This window comes from Myotis nattereri (genome assembly GCF_964212035.1).
Source record: "Myotis nattereri genome assembly, chromosome: X".
Lineage (NCBI taxonomy): Eukaryota > Metazoa > Chordata > Mammalia > Chiroptera > Vespertilionidae > Myotis > Myotis nattereri.
In genome coordinates, this window is record NC_138078.1 from 144,793,221 (window position 1) to 144,808,623 (window position 15,403).

The 15,403-nt window shown below is 40.7% G+C and overlaps 1 protein-coding gene across 1 annotated transcript in view; it reads left to right on the forward strand.

Moving 5' to 3' along the window:
* The window catches only part of WNK3 (WNK lysine deficient protein kinase 3), a gene marked incomplete at its 3' end in the record, with an annotated part of 103,364 nt that overhangs the window by 73,348 nt on the left and 14,613 nt on the right, over window positions 1-15,403 (forward strand). The window contains exons 11-17 of the mRNA XM_081115437.1: window positions 1,001-1,065; window positions 3,359-3,506; window positions 5,046-5,162; window positions 7,062-7,217; window positions 7,299-7,350; window positions 9,101-9,238; window positions 9,828-10,771. Of these exons, the coding sequence (XP_080971563.1) occupies window positions 1,001-1,065; window positions 3,359-3,506; window positions 5,046-5,162; window positions 7,062-7,217; window positions 7,299-7,350; window positions 9,101-9,238; window positions 9,828-10,771 (1,620 nt within the window). The remainder of the gene's footprint in view (window positions 1-1,000; window positions 1,066-3,358; window positions 3,507-5,045; window positions 5,163-7,061; window positions 7,218-7,298; window positions 7,351-9,100; window positions 9,239-9,827; window positions 10,772-15,403) is intronic.

The following is a 15,403-nucleotide window of genomic DNA, read 5'->3' on the forward strand; positions in this document are numbered from 1 at the left end:
GATTGCAACCTTTTCTTTTTTTTCTACAAGATATTTTGTTCTGCCCTGGCCAGGTAGTCCAGTTGGTTAGAGAGTTGTCCAGTACGATAGTTGTGGGTTTGGTCCCTGGTCAGGGCACATACAAGAATCAACCAATGAATCCTATATAATAAAAGTTTAATATGTTAAGTGTCCAGTCGTCTGGTCATCTGTTCAACCAATCAAAGCATAATATGCTAAGGCTGCTCAACAGCTCACTATGATGTGCACTGACCACCAGGGGGCAGACACTCTGACCAGTAGGTTAGCTTGCTGCTGGGGTCTGGCCTATCGGGACTGAGCAAAGACCGGTTAGACATGCCCTGGAGCCCTCCCGCTGCCCCTCCCCGGCCCCAATTGTTCACTGGTGGGGTCCCTTGGCCTGGCATGCACCCTCTCACAATCCGGGCCCCCAAGAGGGATGTCAGAGAGCCGGTTTCGGCCGATCCTGCAGGCCAGGCCAAGGGACCCCACTGGTGCACAAATTCATGCCCCGGACCTCTAGTACATAAATAAGTGGAACAACAAATTGATGTTTCTCTCTCTCCATCTCTTTCTTAAAGCAGTCAATCCTTTTTTTTTTTTTAACTATAAAAAATACATATTCTGACTTGACCAGCATGGCTCAGTGGTTGAGCATCAACCTGTGAACTAGGAGGTCACGGTTCAATTCCTGGTCAAGGAACATGCCCTGGTTTCGGGCTCATTCCTCAGTAGGGGGTGTGCAGGAGTTAGCCAATTGATGATTCTCTCTCATCATTGATGTTTCTATGTCTGTCTCTATCTCCCTTCTCTGAAATAAATAAAAATATATTTTAAATTTTTTGAGGTAAACATACAAAAGTGTAGATATTCTTCCTGGATATTGAATTAACCAAAATATGAAAAGTAACATGTATATTTTCTGAAATAATACCAAATTTCATCTTTAGCCTGAAGTTTGCTATTATCATAACAAATTTTATTTCTATACTGTTTACAGCCTGTATCCCAACCAGCTGCAGTTGAACAACAAGCAGTGCTTCTAAAACCAGATTTAGTTAGAAGGTGAGTACCTTCAAATTTAATACCATGGAAATGATAAGGGTATGTTGAAGTATTTTCATTCATTAGGGGCCTGTTGTATCATGACTGAAGAAGATTTTGTGTTCTTGAATTTATGTGTATGTTCAATAAAAATAGTAGGTATAGTTTTTTACTTTTTTATTTTAATGAAGCTCATATATATTGTGAAATTATTGACCATTTTCTTGTTCTCATAACATTTCTGTTTCTGAGAAAAGCTTAGAAGAATTAATAAAGAAAATAATATAATTTAGAGTAAATTTTCTAAAGAAATAAGTTATAGCCAGAACCGGTTTGGCTCAGTGGATAGAGCATCGGCCTGCGGACTGAAAGGTCCCAGGTTCGATTCCGGTCAAGGGCATGTACCTGGGTTGCGGGCACATCCCCAGTGGGAGATGTGCAGGAGGCAGCTGATCAATGTTTCTCTCTCATCGATGTTTCTAACTCTCTATCTCTCTCCCTTCCTCTCTGTAAAAAATCAATAAAATATATTTAAAAAAAAAAAAAAAAAGAAATAAGTTATAATGATATATATATAATTGTGCTATTATTTGGTAGTTGTAAATTAATGTTTTACTCTGTGTTATTCAGATTGGCTAATTCCTATTACTTTTTTCAAGTTCACTGATTCTTTCCTTTGTCCTATTCATTCTGCTATTATGCCCATTCCAATGCATTGTTTTTTTTGTCATTGTACTTATAGTTCTATAATTTTCATTTGGTTCTTTTTTAATATCTTCTATTTTTAATGAGATTTTTCAATTTTTTTAATGTGCTTCAAGAGTATTTGTAATTACTTATTGAATCGTTTTGTTGATGGCTGCTTTAAAATCCTTGTCAGTTACTTCCAATTTCTTATTCATTCTGGTGTTGGTATCTGTTGACTGTCTTTCCACATTCAAAGTGTGATTTTTCCAGGTTTTTGGTATGACAGGGAATTTTCATTTGTCTCCTGGACCTTTTGGATATTATGTCAGGGACTCTGGACCCTACTTAAATATTGTAGTTGATCAGGAAGTTACCCTGTTCTGATGACCACTTAGTTTTCACGGTCCTTGGAGAGCGATTCTGGTCTCCTTGGATCACCTGCCGTTCCTGGCCCCACCTCTGGGTGGAAGAATTGGGAGTACTCTCTAGGCCCGCTGTCCCAGGCCAGATCTCTAGGTCACATGCTGCTGGTGGTGTGGCCACCAGTGTCATCAGGGGGAGGAAAGGGCTTACCTGAACCACTTTCTGCTGCCAGGTTGGGGGTCAGGAGACCACTAAACTTGGGCTGCCTTTGCCTTTGGGCTTTGAGTTAAGAAACACTAAATGTGGACAGCCTTGTGTCCCTGGGTAGGTAGATAGCAAGCTGTAGTCTTTTTCCTTAAGTTCTGGGAAGTCCCACAGGAAGTCCTGTGATTGTCTACTGTATTATTTCTAGATTTTTTAGTTGTACTTTGAGGGGAGATGCAGGGAGAATTGAGTTTCTGTCATCTTGTCCCTATACTAGTTTTTTAAAGTAACTCTGCAGCCCTGGCTAGTGTGGTTCAGTGGTTGGAGCATCGACCTGCACATCGTTCTCCGGTTCATTTCCTGGTCAAGGGCACTTACCTGGGTTGCAGGTTCCATCCCTGGCCCCAACAAATCAATGTATGTCTCTCATGTGGATATCTCTCTCTTTCTCTCTCTCCCTCTCTCCTTCAACCCCTCTCCCCCTCTCTACCTCTCTCTCTCTCTTCTCCCCCCATCCCTACCTTCCACTCTCTAAAAACCAATAGAAACGAATATCCTGGGGTAACCCATCTGGCTTGGCTCAGTGGTTGAGCATCGACCTATGAACTAGGAGGTCATGGTTCAATTCCTGGTCAGGGCATATGCCCGGGTTGCAGACTCAATCCCCAGTAGGGGACATGCAGGAGGCAGCCGATCAATGATTCTCTCTCATCATTGATATTTCCATCTCTCTCTCCCTCTCAGGAATCAAAAATATATTTTCTAAAACTTACCCATTTAAAGTATACAGTTCAATCGCTTTTAGTACATTCACAGGATTGTAAAGTCATAACTTTTTAAAAGATATTGTACTACTTATTTATTTTTCATAACTCATTATTTATGATTTTAAATTGGGAGGTTTTCTTAGAATTTTAATATCAGGATGAAATGATTCTAGCCATGAAGAAAGTTTATTTGTTAAGTCTGATTGGGGTTAAATATTGGGTTTTGAGAATCACAGAAGAATGTCTATTCTGAGAAATTGAATAGAAGTTCCTTCTGTATTTTTAATTACTAGTTTGCAGCATGATGTGGCAGCCATGAAGGAAAACAACAACACCCTTGATAACCCAAGTGGGAATGGCAAACAGGATCGGATCAAACAGAGAAGAGTGTCCTGTCCTCGACCAGAGAAGGCGACCAAGTTCCAGCTTACTGTCCTGCAGGTCAGTGTGTGAACATGGGTGGGCTAAGTGCACATAGAGGTCTGGGGAGTCAGGGAGGGGCAATGTTACTGTGCAAGTAGGGTATTGTGAGACTCTCTAAATTAACTTTTCCTTCATTAAAAGTTTTTAATGATAAGAGTATTATGTATTCATTGTTAAACATAGGAAATATAAGGAAAATAAAAATCACTTGTACTGCCCTAGCTGGTTTGGCTCAGTGGCTAGAGCATCGGCCTGTGGAGTGAAGAGTCCTGGATTCGATTTTGGTCAAGGGCACATGCCCGGGTTGGGGGCTCAGCGTGGGGCGTGCAGGAGACAGCCGACCAATGATTCTCTCTCATCATTGATGTTTCTATCTCTTTCTCTCTCCCTTCCTCTCTTAAACCAATAAAGAAATATATTTTAAAAAATAAAAATAAAATAATAAAATGGCTGCCTTGGATAGTTACTTGTATAGAGATAAAATAATTTTATCATGCATTCTGTGTTTTTTTTTTTTCATTTAGGTTGTTTCTTTCTGTTTGTCTCTCTCCATCTCTGTCTTTGCAGCAAACACCCTTGAACCACAAACCTTTGTACATATCCCTGACTTTTTTCCTTGTGTTAGATTCCTAGAAGTAGAATTAGTGGGTCAAGTATTATGAAGATTACATGTTGCTAGATCACTGTTTTAGCAACATGTTGGACCAGTTTACATTTTCATTAGCAGTGCCAACATTGCTCAGTGATTGAACATCGATCTATGAACCAGGAAGTCATGGTTCTATTCCTGGTCAGGGCACATGCCCGGGTTGCAGGTTCGATCTCCAGGAAGATGTGTGCAGGAGGCAGCCAATCAATGATTCTCTCTCATCATTGATATTTCTATCTCTCTCTGAAATCAATGAAAAAATATTTTTTTAAAGAGAATTTTGGAAATCAATGACCAAATTTAGGTCTTTGCATTGCAGATAGTGATATTGACTATTATAACTTGTTTTTGCCTTGTTATAAAAGTTCGGTTTCCACCTGGCCAGGGTGGGTCAGTGGTTGAGTGTCAACCCATGAACCAAGTGGTCACCGGTTCAATTCCTGATCAGGGCATGCCATAGTTGTGGGCTTGATCCTCTGTAGGGGGTGTGCAGGAAACAGCTCATCGATGTCCCTTCTCAAATTGATGTTTCTCTCCCTCTCTTTTCCTCTCTCTAAAAATCAATTAAAATCTTTTAAAATATATAATTATTTTTTGCCCTAGCCAGTTTGGTTCAATGGATACCTAGGTTCAATCTAGTCAAGGGCATGTAGCTTGGTTGCAGGCTCAATCCACAGCCTTGGTCAGGGCACATGTGGTAGGCAACCAGTCGATGAGTCTCTCTCACATCAATGTTTCTCTCGGGTGAGTATTAGCAATATATATATAATTTTTTTTAATGCCATTGGCATTTTGATGGAGATCACATTAAATCTGTATATTGCTCTGGGTAGGATAGTCATTTTAACTATGTTGATTCTTCCGACAATTATTGATTCTTAATCTGGTGGTGAAATGTTTGTACCCAGGTGTCAACCTCTGGAGACAACATGGTAGAGTGTCAGCTGGAGACACACAATAACAAGATGGTCACCTTCAAGTTTGATGTTGATGGTGATGCACCCGAGGATATTGCAGACTATATGGTAAGTACAATAAAACCAAATGATTCTCCTTTCAGTGTTCTCTCTTTTTTCCCTGTAACTCTTCCCCCATTTATTCAGAGTCATCTTTTTCTTATGATACTGTTTTTAAAATTTGTGCAGATCTAAATTGGTTATGATCAAGAGGAAACCAGTGCACCTCCTCTGGTTTCAGTTTATTTATCTGCAAAATATGAAGGTGTTTCATTAAGAGATGTTTTAGGTCAGTGGTTCTTTATCCCAGGCTGCATGTTAAAATGACCTGAAGAGGTTTTTTAAAAAACAATTCCCTAGGTCCTTAATTAAATCAGAGTCTTTGGAGATGAGGCCTAAGCATCAATCCTCCTATTTAATAAAACCCTAATATGCAAATTGAGCTGCCCCCTGTTGGTAAGTGCGCTCCCACAGGGGCCGCGTTGCTCAGCCAGAAGCCAAGCTCACAGCTGGCGAGCGCAGTGGTGGTGGCAGGAGCCTCTCCTGCCTCCGCAGCAGTGCTAAGGACCTCTCAAGGGATGTCCACCTGCCAGGGAGCAGGCCTAACCCAGCAGGCAGACATCCCCCGAGGGGTCCCAGACTGCGAGAGGGCACAGGCCAGGCTGAGGGGTTCCTCCCCACCCCCAGTGCATGAATGTCCTGCACCGGGCCTCTAGTAGTTTATAAAGTTCACCAGGATTTGCTCTCCTTCCCAGGAGCATGCCTATGAACACAACACCTGCCCACCCCAGCTTCTTTCCCCACAGGCATACATCTCCTGAACTTTAAGGGGCCCCACAAGGTTTGCAACCAGGGCAGCAATGGGCAGTGGCAGTTCATCCCGGGCAAACACCCTGAGCCTGTCCCCAAGGTCGCCTTTTCTCTAACTTCTTAGTGAGCCTAAGTAACCCGGTCTAGGCTCATTTTCCCAGCCCTTCCTTGTTCCACTGTCCCCAGCTTAAATAAATAAATAAAAGTTCACCAGTTACTTTTGATGTGTTAGCTACTGCTATAACATGTTATATTTCAATGTTTAAGTAATATTCATTATGTCATTTAGTTTTCGTATTTTTCTTGAATTGTTAGGCTTAAGTTAGTATTTTCCCGTTTATTTGTTTGTTTATTATTTTTTAAAAGAATGGTTTATTGATTTTTAAAGAGAGAGGAAGGGAGAAGAGAGAAACAGAGCATAACATTAATCAGCTGCTTCCTGTACGCAACCCGGACGTGTGCCCTGACCAGGAATCGAACCAGAAACCTCTCGGTGCTTGCAATGACACTCCACTGTGTCACACTGTCCAGGGCATATTTGTCCATTTTTTAAAAATGGGGATGAGCCCAGCTGGTTGTGGCTCAATGGAGCAGGAGGTCAGGGTTCAATTCTGGTCAAGGCACATGCACAGTTGCAGGCTCGATCCCCAGAAGGGGATGTGCAGGAGGCATGATCAATGATTCTCTCTCATTACTGATGTTTCTCTCTCTCTCTCCCTCTCCCTTCCTTTCTGAAATCAATAAAAATACATTTAAAAAAAATAGAAATAAAAACCTATTTTTAAAAATGGGAATGGGCTAGGGTGGCAGGAAGAGTGCACAATGCTTTTGTTTTTGCCAGTTTTCTTTAGAGATATATTCCTGGCCATTGCCTCAGTTATGTCCTTCAAATGACAATCAATTTATAGAATGCCAGATCGTTTTTCAAATGCTGGCTTCTTCTGTAGTGGGTAATGCCAACCTGACAAATGGTAGTGGTCTCAAAATAGAACTAATAATTTAATATCTGGTCTTTGTTAATTCTGTTGTGGCATTTGGATGTAAATAATTAATTTTAATTTAGTTTTCTTTAAGGTAGTAACCATTGATAGACATAATTATAATTTTGAAGACACTGAATTCATTTTCGTAAATAGACTTACTTTTACTTTTGGACAGGTTGAAGATAACTTTGTGCTGGATAGTGAGAAAGAAAAATTTGTAGAAGAATTGAGGGCTATTGTAGGTCAAGCCCAGGAGATTCTACATGTCCACTGTGCTGCAGAAAGAGCCACTGGAGTTGACTCTGTTGCTGTAGAACCCAACAGTGGCCAAGTAAGAACAATTATTTAGCAAATAGGTCTTCTGGGATATGTATCAGGAACGTCTTTATTTACCTATTCATTTTTAATTCAGACAGGGTCATCTGAACAAGCACAGATAAATTCTGCATCCACTCAAACCAGCAGTAAGTATATTTAATAAAATTTACCATTTGGCATTTGAAACGACATTTGGAGACTTCAGTTTACACATCTTCATTGAGAAAGATGTTAGCCAATAAAGGAATTAGATAAGTTGTTAATGTAGGATTTCCCACACTCTGAAAGAACTTTATAGCCCAGAAGAAAATAGAATAAGAAGTAAAACCATTCTCCAAATTTCCTTCAAGTGTTGGTTGTTTACCTGATTCATTTATTTCTGAGCTGCTGTATGGTATGCTACCAGAAAAGCAGTCATGGTAGTGATGATTTTTAACGGCTTTATTATTTGAACTTGACTGCCAAGTCCCCCCCATCCCTAATTTGAGATGTACAGAAACGTTCTTAACTAAAATCATTATGTTCGAATTCTGCCTTGTGTTTAATAGTCACTGATATCATGATTTCATTCCTCTAGTGACAAGCTTCTCCTTACTCTGATCACTAAGTTTTTGTAAATCAGATGCCAGGTAAACTTCCAGGGACTAAAAAGGGGGTCCTCCGTTTTCTCTGATGACTTTATCTCTCCATTCTTCTCAGCTCTGGTCATGGGTATATTTAGAGTATCTGGGAGGGGGAGAAAAGCCATAGACAAATGAGGACCTCTGAAGGAATTATAACGACACGAAGAAGCAACAGGTGGTGTGCAAGTCATGGAACCAGATACCATTACCCTGAAATTCAATTTGTGTTGGAATGCCAGGGTCCTTCTCTATCTACTTTTCCTCATTAGCAGGAGTCTGAACAGATTTCTGGCTGGCAAACTAGGGTAACGTTTAATAGAGAATTACTTATTTCAGTAAGTTTACAAAGGCTTATTTTACTTATTTTTTTTAAGTTGTCATACAGTAAAACTGACTTTTTTCTTTTGGTGTACAGTCCTGGAAGCTGTAATACTCAGTGTAGATTTCTGTAAGCACCATAATCAGGATACAGAACAGGGAATGTAGGCCTTAATGGTAAAAGTGCTTTCTTCCTCCCCTACCCCCCTCCCAAAAAACAGTGCCTGGCTTCTAGCTGCTATTGATATGTTTCTTTCAGAAGAATCTAAAAGCTTTCTCTAAAGTCATCTTGTGCTTAATTCTTTTTAAAACATTTTTTAAGTTTTTATTGATTTGAGAGAGAGAGGAAGGGAGAGGGAGATTGAACTATAAATGATAGAGAAACATCGATCAGCTGCCTCCTGCTCACCCACTACTGGGGATTGAGCTTTCAACCCGGGCATGTGCCCTGACCGGGAAATGACCTCTTGGTGCATGGGACGAAGCTCAACCAACTGAGCCACACCGGCTGTGCTATTCTTTTTTTGTTGTTGTTAATCCTCACCCGAGAATATTTTTCCATTGCTTTTTGAAAGAGTGGACGAGTGGGGGGAGAGACAAAGAGAACATCAATGTGAAAGAGACAAATTGGTTGCCTCCAGCACACCCCCCCACCAGGACTGGGGATCTAGCCTGCAACCGCGGTATGTGCCTTTGACTGGAATCAAACCCGGGACCCTTCAGTCTGAGGGCCCATGGTTCAACCACTGTGCCAAACCAGCTGGGTCAGGGCCGGGCTATTCTTAATTCTTTAGAGTATTTTTCAGGATTGGGGAGGAGGTCTGGTCTCATAAATTACACGCATCCTAGTGTTGTTGGAAATGGAGGTACAAGAAAAATTGGTGTTTTAACCTGGTTTCCTTAGTCAATAAGGTAAACATGCTGACAGTTGCTTAGCATATTAAATTCTCCACAGATGAATCTGCTCCTCAGTCATCCCCAGTTGGTCGTTGGCGATTCTGTATCAATCAAACGATAAGAAACCGCGAGGCTCAATCTCCTCCTTCTCTTCAACAGTCCATATCTACAGTGCCTGGGCTATATCCACTTTCTAGTAAGCATTCATTCTCTGCCAGCTTTATCCAGACTTGGAGGATAGGAGTGTGAAATATGGACCGTATCTCTTTTTTTAAGGTTTTTTTATTTGCTTTTTAGAGAGAGGAAGGGAGAGGGAAAGAGAGAGAAAGAAACTTCAGTGTGAGAGTGAAGCATCAACCAGCTGCCTCGTGCACAATCCCTACCGGTGATCAAGCCTGCAACCCAGGCATGTGCCCTGACCAGTAATCAAACCTGCAACCTTTCGGTGCACAGGATGACGTCCAATGAACTGAGCCACAGTGGCCAGGGCTGGACCATATTTTTAACTTGTTTTCATGGTTTTTTTGTGCTTATGAGAATTTTCATAATCATTTTGGAAGATGTTAATACCAGGGTATAACTTAAGCCATTTTTTATTTAATATTTATGGGGGGGTTTCTTTTCCTTCACAGGTAGAATTATGTATTTTGAGTCTTTCTTACAAAAATACTTTCACACAAGTTCTCATTTGCCCCTTGATCTACCTGTCCCCTTTGAGTTTGGGTAGTAGTTCATAATTTGTGCTTACCAATACATGCTTTACCCATTCTTTGTTAATGTTCCAGGTCCAAGAAAAACAAATAATAAGGAAATGTCACAGGACACACTGCTCACTCTAGAAAATAATCCATGCCAGCATGCCCTTTTCACCTCCCAGTCAGAAAACAAGGATGCGGCTGATGGTAAGATTTCTGAATGTGCCGGTGTAGAAACTCAGCAGCCAGCTGTACTCTATCAGGTGGAAGATGACAGGCAGAGAATGGCACCAGTTGTTAGTTCTGCGTACACTGCTACTTCAGTTCGTACAGTTCCAGTGAAATGTGAGGAACCCACCAGCCAAGCAGGGACATTTCTACCTGTGCTTCCCTGTCACCAAGCTGCCACTCAGGCTAATGTACTTACGGCACCTTCTGGCGAGTCAACTCAGATTGCTGGTAACTCTCTTAAAACTTCAGCATTTATTTCTGATCAAAGGCCTCAATCCTTATCAGTGCAGCAGCCAACTGTGGATGCAGAGTTTATTTCCCAAGAAGGAGAGGAAACCACAGTGAACACTGAAGCAAGTTCTCCTAAGAAGGTCATCCCCACTCAGACCCCCGGCCTTGAACCGTCTGCCCTTCTACCTACTACTGTCCTGGAATCAGATGGGGAAAGACCTCCAAAAATGGAGTTTGCAGATAACCGAATTAAAACTCTAGATGAAAAACTAAGAAACTTGCTCTATCAGGAGCATAGCATGACTAGCATCTACCCTGACAGCCAGAAGGACACCCAAAGCATAGACTCTCCATTTTCTTCCTGTGCTGAAGATACACTCTCGTGTCCAGTGCCAGAAGTCATAGCCATCAGTCACTGTGGAATTCAAGACAGTCCTGCACAGTCCCCCAGTTTTCAGCAGACAGGCTCTAAGGTTCTGTCCAATGTGGCTGCCAGTCAGCCTGCTAACGTGTCAGTGTTCAAAAGGGACCTGAATGTGATTACTTCTGTGCCCAGCGAATTATGTTTACATGTAAGTATGATTCTTTCTAAATAATTCCTTATCCCTGTGCTTTTAAAAAATGCATTCTTTAAAAATGTATGTTTTTATTGATTTCTGAGAGGAAGGGACTGGGAGAGAGAGATAGGAACTTCAATGATGAGAGAGAATCATTGATCAGCTGCCTCCTGCTTAGCTCCTACTGAGAACCAATCGAACCGTGATTTCCTGGTTCATAAGTCAACGCTCAACCACTGAGCTACACCAGCCAGACAAAACATTCTTTGCTAAAGTTCTATCCTTCAGAATGTAGTTAATTGTCTGTGTCACAAGATTCCGAGGGCACAAGTATTTCAGAAGACCATCTTACTTGCAGGTGTCCAGAGCTTCTCAACAGATGGCAGACCTATTTATGGTAAGAGCGCCCTCTGGTGAATTAGTTAGGAACTTGCAAGCCAAGTCTGTTTTGAATTAATAACAAGAACAGGACTAATTTATTGATTTTGTGGGTAGGAAGAACTTACTTTTAGATTTACAGTTAAAAATGTTTGTTGTTAGTTTCCTTTTCAATAATTTTATGGTATTAATGTAATCTTGTTTTTGTGGGTTTTAATTTATTTGAAATTTTTCTTATGAAGAAAGTAAAAATCATCCACAATCTCATGACTTTCTCTTTTAAGTTACATAACGTAGCAATTTAATTTCCCTTTTCTGTCTCTTTAAATCATGGAAGTAATCATTATGTGGTGTTCATCTACTATTTGGTACTTAACCCTTCTTTTTTTAAAAATCATTATTGTTGAAAATATTACATATGTGTCCCCCCCCCCATTGACTCCTTCCCACCCACCACCCACCCCACTGCTCCAGGCCTTCACCACCCTATTGTCTGTATCCATGGGAAAGTTCTTTGGGTACTTAACCCTTCTTGACTTGAGCTTAAACAGATCTATTTACATAACTGCAATTTTTCATTCACAAAAATAGGATTGTGCTATATACATATTGATCTGCAACTTTATTTTTTCAATTTATAGTATATTATAGTCACCTTTCTAAATCTTTACCACTGTATCTCTATTATTATTATTATATTTAAGTAGTATTTGTGTATACAGTAGGTCCTCGGATTACGTCAGAGATCCGTTCCTACAGCATGACGTAACGCGATTTTTGCCATATGTCGGAACCCACCTACATAAGCACCTACGTCACTCACATGGAGCACATACATAGCAGTAATGAAGTGAAACAGTAAAAAAAATTTAAAAGATAATTCCTGACCTTTACTTGTGGTAAATAAATAATAAAAAACATAAAGCAGCCCTAACCGGTTTGGCTCAGTGAATAGAGCGTCAGCCTGCAGACTGAAGGGTCCCAGGTTCGATTCTGGTCAAGGGCATGTACCTTGGTTGCGGGCACATCCCCAGTAGGGGGGTGTGCAGGAGGCAGCTGATCGATGCTTCTCTCTCATCGATGTTTCTAGCTCTCTATCCCTCTCCCTTCCTCTCTGTAAAAAATCAATAAAATATATTTTAAAAATAAATAAATAAAATAAACATAAAGCACATATGTACATATGTCAAAATGACAGAACTTTTTTTTAAAAAATAAATAAATGAGAGATGGTGATGTAACCACGAAACGACGTATGTCGAGGCCGAGGTAACCTGAGGACTGCCTGTATATAAAGTAAAATCCATCCCACTTCCAAACCTATAGACATAGCTGTTAATAAATCTTTCCAGACATGGTTTTAACTGACATAAACATGTTTATCTAGATATATTTCTTTATATGTGCTATATATTTACAAGGTATGGATACATATTATGTATTTATTTACATACTAGAGGTCTGGTGCACGGATTTGTACACCGGTGGGGTCCCTCGGCCTGGCCTGCACCCTCTCACAATCTAGGACCACTTAGGGCAGTGGTTCTCAACCTTCCTAATGCCACGACCCTTTAATACAGTTCTTCATGTTGTGGTGACCCCCAATTTCATTGCTACAAGTTGAACATAATTAAAGCATAGTGATTACTCACAAAAACAATATGTAATTACATATGTGTTTTCCAATGGTCTTAGGCGACCCCTGTGAAAGGGTTGTTCGACCCCCAAAGGGTTCGCGACCACAGGTTGAGAACCACTGCCTTAGGGGATGTCAGAGAGCCAGTTTCAGCCTGATCCCCACAGACCAGGCCGAGGGACCCCACCGGTGTACGAATCCGTGCACCGGGCCTCTAGTATGCATATAAGATCTTCGGTTAATCTCTTCCCACCCCCCTCCCTCCCCTCTTCCCTCTGAGATTCATCAGTCTGTTCCATGTTTCCATGCCTATGCATTGAGCGTCTTCCCCCTGGTGGTCATTGTGCATCATAGCTACTGGCCAGTTGAACAGTCGCTTAGGCTTTTATATATATAGACGCTTCTTTTTTTAATGTTTTTATTGATGAGAGAGAGAGAGAGAGAGAAACATGGATCGGCTGCCTCCTGCACCCGCTACTAGGGACCAAGCCCAAAACCCAGGCTTGTGTCCTGACCTAGAATCAAACTGGTGGCTTTTTGGTGTATAGGGTGACCCTCAACCAATTGAAGTCATACCATCCAGGGCTACATATACTTCTTTACATAGGTGGACTGGTTTGCATTTTTTAACAATATATTTTTATTGATTTCAGAGAGTAAGGGAAAGAGAGATAGAAACATCAGTCATGAGAGAGAATCATTGATTGGCTGCCTCATACATGCCCCACACTGGGGATTGAGCCCGCAACCCAGGCATGTGTCCTGACCAGGAATCAAACTATGACTTCCTGATTCACCAGTCGATGCTCAACCACTGAGCCACACCGGCCGGGTGGATTGCATTTTTTCCCACTTATTTTGTACTATTCATGTCAGTACACACAGTTCCACCTCACTTAAATTTTTAGAACAACAGTAAAATATTTTATTGAATAGATATAATTTAAATATTTGTTTTTTGGTAAATAGTACTTTTAAATTATTCAGTTATTCCATAAACACGAAAGCAATTCAGAAGAATAGAAAATTTAAAGTAATTGTTTTGTTAACACCCTCCCACCCACCCCTACCCCCCCATTGCACTCCCAACACGGTTAAGTTCCTGATTTGGGGGGTTTGTTTTGTTTTTAAATATATTTCTATTGATTTCAAAGAGGAAGGGAAAGGGAGAGAGAGTTAGAAACATCAGTGATGAGAGAAAGCCATCTATGGGCTGCCTCCTGTACGCCCCATACACACACTGGGGATCGAGCCCGCAACCTGGGTACGTGCCCTTCCTGGGAATCGAACCCTGACCTCCTGGTTCATAGGCTGATGCTCAAAAACTGAGCCACACCGGCCGTTCTAAGATCCTGTTTTATTTTTTTTTGTTTATTTTTAACATATTTTTATGTATTTCAGAGAGGAAAGGAGAGGAAAAGAGAGAGAAACATCAATGATGAGAGTGAACCATTGATTGGCTGCCTCCTGCACGCCCCCTACTGGGGATTGAGCCCACAACATGGGCATGTGCCCTTGACTGGAATCCCAGTCCACAGGCTGACGCTCTATCCACTGAGCCAAAATGGCTAGGACCTAAGTTTCTGTTTTAATTCTTGTGCTCATTGCTATTAATAACTAGTAAATAATATACTTATTTATTTTTTGATTTAGTAATTTCAGACAATACCTATTGGCTCACTGCTATGAAGGGTGAGGAAATTATACTTTTTCTTTCCTCCACTTGCACATCTTCCAATTTTTATTAATTATATTACTTTTTTTTTTAAATATATTTTATTGATTTTTTACAGAGAGGAAGGGAGAGAGATAGAGAGTTAGAAACATCGATCAGCCGCCTCTTGCACACCCCCTACCGGGGATGTGCCCGCAACCCAGGCACATGCCCTTGACCGGAATCAAACCTGGGACCCCTCAGTCCACAGGCCGACACTCTATCCACTGAGCCAAACCGGTTTCGGCAATTATATTACTTTTTAATTTTGGTAAAGTTTAGCATCTATATATTTTCTGTAACTATTGACTGTACTTTGTCTACAGTTTGATTTAAAGAATTGGAAATCAATAAACAGCATTTATATTATAAATGTTATCTAATGATCATATAATGTAATTAGAACTATATAAAAATGAAATATAATTCTCTGTCATTTACACTTTGTTATTTGAAGGAGACTTCTTCCAAGTCAGGGGACCAGTTTACTGTCCCTCAGACCGTTGGAGGGCCGGACTGTAGTTTAAAAAAAAAACTATGAACAAATTCCTATGCACACTGCACATATCTTATTTTGAAGTAAAAAAACAAAACGGGAACAAATACAATATTTGTATTTGCATGCGGCCCGCGTGCCATAGTTTGAGGACCCCTGTTCCAAGTGTTACTGTCAAATGGATTCTTTTGCTTCCTTTAAGTGTCCATTGCTGCTTCTTGATCAAACTTACCTGTCATTGTTTCTGGTGTCCTAAAATTCCTCCCTGCTGAAATGTTTCTATGACTGATATTTTAAAATATGTTGCATGAGAGGTGTGTGTGTAATGGGTGCACAGTAAATTCAGTTTTTAAAAACCCACTAAACTGTATAGTTTAAATGGCTGAACTTTAGAATATCTGAAACACGTTTTTCAAAGAAAAC